This window comes from Plectrocnemia conspersa, unplaced genomic scaffold, assembly GCF_051122295.1.
Source record: "Plectrocnemia conspersa isolate PC_06_02 unplaced genomic scaffold, ASM5112229v1 ptg000002l, whole genome shotgun sequence".
In the NCBI taxonomy this organism is placed as follows: domain Eukaryota; kingdom Metazoa; phylum Arthropoda; class Insecta; order Trichoptera; family Polycentropodidae; genus Plectrocnemia; species Plectrocnemia conspersa.
Window position 1 is genome coordinate 14,155,063 of NW_028277166.1, and position 8,115 is coordinate 14,163,177.

Consider the following 8,115-nt stretch of genomic DNA (forward strand, 5'->3'; position numbering starts at 1 on the left):
TGGTAATAAATACTCAACTGACATTTGGACAAGTGGAAATTAGAATTTCATTAATCAGATCGATATTAAATAAGAGAAAAATTATTTGTGGATTCCGTGAAAACATTCTCGTAAAGACATATTCAGAAATATCGTTGCATTTGATACAGATTCTGAATACCATTCCTATTTATTCAAGTGAATGTGAACGCGGGTTTTCGCAGATGAATCTAATTTCCATCCTAACAAGAGCTTAGTTAAAGACCAATACAATTTCATTACTTTTGTTTATCAAACTTGTAAAGCCAATTTTAAGACTTTTCAACTGCTTAAAGTACGTTTATCTGTGGTTACTCATAGAACGAGAAAAGGAGTCGATAAGATTTGTCGGATGAGAATTTAAAATACTTTGAAATTTGTTATAAATATTTTCCTTAAATACAATAAAGTATAATTATGGTGTATTTAAAAACGGATTTAAAATATGTGATTTTTTACAAAAAAAGTACTGTATAAGACTACACATAAATACAAAGATTAAGGTCTGTACTTTAATATCTAGCAAGACCTTGAGTTGTAAAGCCAAAAAAAGAATAATAGATTTATTGCATACCGAGAAAAATTACAAAAATCTCTTGAACTTATTCTGTCGGAGTCGATAAAAATATATTAAGATAAAATAATTAGAGTGCCAACTTTGTAACAATATTAGATCGCTAATATATTGCCATTGATTTGTCTCAAAAATTTACATTAGAAATCAGCAGAACACACATAATTGCACAATAGCCACGCAGACTTGTGAAAAATAATCAATAACGACATAATTAAATAAAATTTAATCATGTCGCTATTGATTAAGAATTTATTAAAATTAAGAAATAAATAAAAAACATTTTCCTTATTAGTTCCGAAAAGTTCAAGAAAAGCCTTGCTTGAAATAATCATTGTTTAACGTATCTTTTTGGAGGTGGAGTTAGACCTAAATTTGATTGGCTCTCAATAATTCTCATATCCTATTCGTATAAATTTATTCGAAGGACCGCTATTAAAAGATATTGTTTTCATCACTCACTAGCAACCACTCGATGAAAGGTAATTGTTAATTTTCGGCAAATTATTAATTTTGTACAATCAGTTTTTCTGGCGTCTAAGTGTCTGCAAAAGTCTCACCACTTTACCGCCATTTCCATTTTTTTAGAATTATTTGACCAGTTATACCAGTTTTTTGTAATAACTAATATATACATGCTTTATTAAAATGTTACTGAATCGTTCATGAGATATTTTTGGTACTGATTTTATAACCATATCTGTACCGTACTGACAAACTATACTTATATAATCCTACGTGACAGTTAATTATTTGGGCGGATTAGGGCTACAAACCAATAGAGCAAAACAAAAAAAATCTTGAACTTTGTGAATCAATCATACATAATGAATACCTACAAGTAAATATTAACCACAACACTTTTCTGCCTGTTAAATACGCAATTTAGACATTATTTATAAATGCAAACATACTCCTTTCAGAAAAAAATCTCATTTGGGACATGAAATGTATACTACTTTTTTTTCAACTTATTGATACACGAGAGTTCTCATTAAGCAATGCTACTCCTAGTACCGATTAATACGTAACTTTGTAGATAAGGTCCGAAATCTAAAAGTTCAATCCGATCTTGGAATGTACTAGATACATATAAGGCTATGAGAACAACACTAACTATTTTAAAATTATCTTAGGACCAAATAGTGTTAATATGTCAGCCATTTAAATGTATGAGAGCAATGTCGATGTTTTGAACATTATCTTAAGTATCATAATATTATTTCGTGGTGGCAAAAATTTAATGTTATTGCCCATAAGTTTCTATTAAAGGACCTTTATTAACATTTTTGGCGATTCATATTTCTTTGAGATAAGCCAATAATTATTATATTATTTTTTATTGTATGTATATAAAGAAGTATATATAAATTGTGACAAATTATCGCATTTATTATTAAATTTAGTTTATAATAATCGTACTGAACTAGTAACACGAATATATTTATTTAATATATGTAGCATATAAATTTGGGCGAAAATTATTCTTAAACATACAAAATGATCTGGCCCATTTCCAAATCATACTAATACATTTTGTATTTTTGATTATAGTAGTTATAGTTTAGTTTATTAAAAATACAAATTATGTATTAAAATATAACAATACCCGTTTTGTGTGAAACGTTTAATACTACATACAATAATGAGACTATTAAAAACAATAATTTTATAATCGGAAGTGGAATATTATAGTTAAAAACTTGCACAACATTTATTAACCTATATTTCACATTTTTATTTAAAAATAGTTTATTATTACCTTTAAAGTTTATGGGAAATTCTTGTAACGACAATGGCCAATGATTGAAGGTCGTTGGCATTTTACTCACCATTGTTTTGAGAGTTCACTACATAAATGCATCGCAGGTATTGCGACAAATGTTTTTTTAACCAAAAAAATATTTGAGAATCTAAATATAATAAGCTTTTCATGATTGCAAGCAATTATAAAATCAACAGACATGCTTTCAGCATTTGAGCCTTGTATGTTATAATTACGCTTTGGAGACACGACATTGCGAAAACGTATTGACATTTAAAGACGATGAGAAGATACTATGTCTGGTGTTTATGGCCATTTATCATAGTTTATGGTTAGATATTTGATATTATTCAACGGCAATTTATGGAGAAACGAATAATATTAGATGTATTTTAACATAACATATTACCTTTTTTTAAATGCATTCAATAAGGTAAACTAAACCGCATTATAATAAGACGTAAATATATTTTTCGTATATACACACATAAAATGAATTAAAATTTGTATGCGTTACAAATGTTCTTGATACATATTTATTTTTATACCCTTAACACCACATGTAATACGAACATCACAATATATTTTTCACTTCATATTAATCTTAAAGGCTGTATTGCTTATATCACTTTTGCAACACTAGACGTATGACCGCTAGTATACAAATAAACACAGACACACATACAAAGTAATCTAACACCACCAGTTATGGTGGTAGGGAGCACCGATATAGCCTAAGATCAAAGGGTTAGCTGGAGGTATAAATACACTAAGATAATACTGAGTGTGGAGGTAATTGTGCAGTCAGTATTTGGCGGGTGCTGGAGCTGTTCTGTTGAAAAATAAGTTCTATTGAAAATATTTTACTCACCAAAATAATCAGTGCAGTAGTGCAATAGTGATTTGCAACGATGAGAGCGGTGAGGGAAGATTTTGTTGTTATTGTTGTAAAATATGTATATAATATAAATATATTTTTAATATAAATTAGTATTAAATTAAAAACAGAAATATTAAAAAAAAAATATTTACACTGCAAAAAAAAACATTAATTTGTATCATGAAATATGAATATTTTAAATTTTTATAATAAAGTTAAACATATTTTAATATATTCAATTATATTATAAATCATTTTCAAGGAATTATTTTTTTTATTAAATTTTAAATAATGTGTAAGCTTTAATTTTTTATAATATTTAGCATAAATGTTGCTTAGATATACTCGTTGAAAACTTAACTATTCATATTTAAATAGCTGTATAGGTTACATAAAATTAACATATTAGGAAATCGTAGATTTTATAACAAAAAGTAAGTTTTAAAAGATAAATATTATTTTTCATTAAATTCTTACTAAATAATGTTTTCATGTACCATAATTTTCAAACCTCTTTAACTCTGTTATTTTTAAAGTTATTTCCAAAAATCATTTAACATCTCGTACGACTTATTTTATTCCACAAGGTTTATAAAAAAATGTGACGTTATATGTTATTTTATTGTACATTTCTTATAATATATAAATCAATTATATGTTCACTGTAATTTATTTTGTATTAAAATATTCCTAATATATTATATATTTATATTTAATATTAAAATATTTTTTTTAATACAATCTTATCTACATATATTATAACTTAATGTACTTTTATCTTTAATAATTAAATTTAATGTATTATGACGATTTTAATTTTCAGATTTTGATATTCATGTTAATAGCCACAGTGGCATATAACAAAGCTCAAAAATCTGATCAGATACCTATTCTAAAGTATGAAAACGAAGGTGTGAATTTCGACGGCAGCTACAAATGGGCGTAAGTTTTATTTTATATACGATTATATATTTATCATATTTATTTAATAATTTATATCATAGATCTATACCATTATCATACCATATATGATAAAAGTAGTTTTATTAAATGTATCTATCGTTCGCAAGATGTCTCTATTTTAATTATAAAATAATAATAAATCAATTCAATTAAAAAAGAACGCTAAGTTTAATCAAAATTATTTAATAATTATTTCATTCACATGCAATTTAATAGCTCATTAAGCATTTAATAACTCAGAATTATTAAATACTTCAGATACGAAACTGGTAACGAAATCGCCGCTGAAGAACAAGGTTATCTTAAAAATCCAGGAAAAGAGAATGAAGAAGCTCAAGTAGCACAAGGACAATTTTCTTACACAGCTCCTGATGGCACAAAGATCACACTTACTTACATCGCAGACGAGAACGGCTTTCAGCCACAGGTAACTATTTTATTTAACTATTACATAAATTGTACATAAAAAATATAACTCGATGTTTATGTGCGAATTTCTTAAGTGGCATTTTAATGTCAAAAAGTAAAAGTTTGCACTCTGCGGTATGCAACCAATGCATTTGACCCGATGATCCTTTGGTAAGATTCGTTAAGCTATCGAAATTAGCATATCATCTTCGGTTACATTTCCAATGACCTCGATATGGATTATATTATGTTGAATGCAAATAAGAGTGTTTTATCTCTCGATTGTTCTTTGCCTTCGACATTGTCATGAAATCATGAACCTTTGTAGAGTAACATTTAAAGAAAATATAGTATATAGAAATTATATTGTTTATGTGCATACATAAAAAAATAATAATTACTATTTTAAATATAAAAGCTATAGATAAAATAATATCCAGGAAATTACCTAATTAAAATTATATTAATCGCTATTGATTTTATTATAATTTTCACTATTACATCATAGTATTTCTTCTTCAAATAAACGACAGTAAAGTTTTACTGATATTTTTATGTAAGGGATATGCAATATTATATTGTTAAAGGTTTATTGAATACTTCAAAATATATTTTGTAATATTATTTTCTTAAAGTATATTACCAATAGCAAGTATATTGCAAATACATGAATGAATATATGTGTGGGAAAGTAGTTTCGTATGTATAGAAAATTAAAGCTTTATATGTATTTTCAAGTACAGATTGCAACATTATAATACTAAAGATATAGTAATGATTGATATTATATAGGAAATTTATACTATATCAGATTATTAACAACGTTAACATTTTAGCATAAAACCTATAATTGCAAATAAATAATAAAATAATATTACCATAATACACTTTTCACGTTACTATGATAGTAAAAATATTTAAAAGCAAACTTGTATGATTTTTGTTAAAAATATGTTATGATTTTCATATCATTTTTTTTACTTTTTCTACTACAAAAATCAATATTCTAGGGATCTAAACTATGCTATGTACTATGTATGATAAAAAAAATACATAAATATGGTTTTCAGATTATTTACTAAAATGTTAGTATTTATCGTTTTAATCATTAAGTAAAAGTTAAAATAAATCTTAAAATAGAACGTATTTTTTTAATCTTTAAGTAAATGAAACAGTAATTATAGAAATCCTTGATTTAAAATAAATTACACTGATTGTTTAAAAGATAAATGAAAGTATAAAATCATTGCAGCAGCATTGTTATATAATTAAAAAATAATCGTCTTGCATAATTATAAATAATCAAACAAAACCAAATTTACATCTACATTGGTCCATTGCATAACTTGCTCGTTTCGGCATATTTAAATCTGCCTGGCAATGATCTTGACTTCCATATGTGTGAACAATATATAATCCAATATGAATGCATGAATTGTATTTGCATACGAGATCGATTTCGCAAACATTTCATTTCGTCGACGAATTCGTTCATTTTTCCACAGTGCACGTTGCGATATAGTATGAAGGTTGTTCTCACACCGTTGTTGTATTTTCGATGTATCAAAAAGATAGCCGATCGTGTCTTTTATATTGTAAAAGTGTGTATGAGTGTAAAAGATATGAATGAGCCACAAAAACAAAGAATCTTAATTGAAATCACGAACGACGATTGTTCGAGCAGGTAGTCACGCGTTTTTCTTACGTGTAATTATGACTAAAAATGTTACGTAAAGTGCGAGACAATAAATTCATTCACAAAGCTCGACGTGAAAGATGGCTTGTAAACGTTTACTGATAAATATAAAAATTCATTGTAGACTTTAATTAATTAGTTATTGAATCAAACAGAAAATCCGCATTTTTTTAGCCTTTTTAATTCAGTAGATTTATTCATAACCATATTTGCTTTAAATTTTTTTTTGCATTGGCTTAGTGTATTTTTATACATACTAAATATTAAATTATTTTTTGCATAGTTTAAAAATATGTTTAAAATGAAGATTAATTTATAAAATTTAAGCAAAAATAAAAAAGATAAATATTTTATAATTTATGTCAAAATTAATTGTAATTTTTTTTAACTAAATTTTTTTTTTGATTTTAAAAAAAAATATAAGTTGAAAATGGTAACAAAAACATTACTGTTCAGTAGTATCTAAGGTTTTAAAATACTAAAAATTTTTTTTAAATATTTATGAAAGCAAAAGTAATGTTTCATAAATGTAGGTTAAAGATGAATGTTCTTAATGCATCAATAAAAATCTATTGTCATAATTAACATTTACACATCCTTCATAAACCCATTCAATCTAACCAGCGGATATATGTCTGGGTCATTAGAGTTCATAAAATATATTTAAAACCAAATGCAAGGGCGAGCAAAATTTTATGATTAATCACAACACCTCCTTTTCGACCTTCGGTGCTTCACTATACATAAACGCAAACGTCTTAACAAATCCTTGACCTTTTTAATGTTTCGCGAAAGGATCAGCTAATAAACCTTAGGTACAGGTGCTTTAAATTACATTTATATTTTTACGCAATTTTAGGGAGCTCATCTTCCAACGCCGCCACCGATTCCACCAGAAATCCAAAAAGCTTTGGAATATCTAAAGACTCTACCACCCAGTCAAGATCAACAATCTAGCAACGTTCAACCGCAATATAAGCCAAGAGGATGATTCTGATTATTATTATAGCGCGTATTTTGTGATATTTATATTTTTTCCAAAAATAATTATTATAAAAAAATATACTGTGATCTCTTTAAAAAAATGAAATTGTAAATAGAGGCTTTGGGATTTATTTTTATATATTTCTAGGTTATCGCTTTAAAATAGATTACAAATTGATTGCGTTTTAAATTTGTAGTAATAGGTTTATGTAATGATGGCTCAAGTTGACGACCACTGACTTCACACGGATACACGATTATATCGATATATAGCTTAAATGTTATTGTAATAAATTTCAAACATGGCAAAAATGTAATATAATTGTAATGAAAATATTGCTGTTTTTTATTATTATTGTAATATACTGACTAGTACAACATTATGTTGAACACAAATAAATAAAATTGTACATGAACATGATTTTTTTATATTTTAAACTATGTGTTACAAGGAATAAATTTAAAGAGCAGCAAAAAATTTCTTCAAGGGAATTTTTAAAAGTAAAGATGTAAAATATTTTAGAGCGCAGCTTCCGCAAAAATCACCTGACAACAAAATTAACTTGATAGTTTGCTGATGCATATATGCGCTTATCCTCATATAACAAAAATTTCAGGCTTCTAAATGTTAGATATTGAAAAAGCTATCGACACAAAACATACTTAATTATATTACCAAAACGTAGATAAACTTTGCCACTGCCTCTTTAAAGTAAATAGGGCGGTAATGTAGAATAAAAATTCAGCGTTTAATTAAATACCTGGACTTACTTCTAGATTCCAAGCTTAAACACATAACAGAATTTTGCTTGCCCGCATTGCGGCCT

General features: G+C 26.4%; 1 protein-coding gene across 1 annotated transcript; it reads left to right on the forward strand.

The window, feature by feature from the left end:
- Positions 1-3,155: 3,155 nt before the first annotated feature.
- LOC148237784 (endocuticle structural glycoprotein SgAbd-2-like) lies at positions 3,156-7,438 on the forward strand. The gene is made up of 4 exons (XM_088204071.1): positions 3,156-3,277; positions 4,061-4,179; positions 4,459-4,627; positions 7,164-7,438. The coding sequence occupies exons 1-4, from the start codon at positions 3,269-3,271 to the stop codon at positions 7,293-7,295; spliced, it is 429 nt and encodes a 142-aa protein (XP_088060197.1). The 5' UTR covers positions 3,156-3,268; the 3' UTR covers positions 7,296-7,438.
- Positions 7,439-8,115: the final 677 nt, after the last annotated feature.

Excerpts from the sequence above, each read along its gene's own strand:
- LOC148237784 (XM_088204071.1), top strand. Across the intron at positions 4,180-4,458 it reads GACGGCAGCTACAAATGGGC|ATACGAAACTGGTAACGAAA; the intron begins GTAAGTTTTATT and ends TAAATACTTCAG. Across the intron at positions 4,628-7,163 it reads AGAACGGCTTTCAGCCACAG|GGAGCTCATCTTCCAACGCC; the intron begins GTAACTATTTTA and ends ACGCAATTTTAG.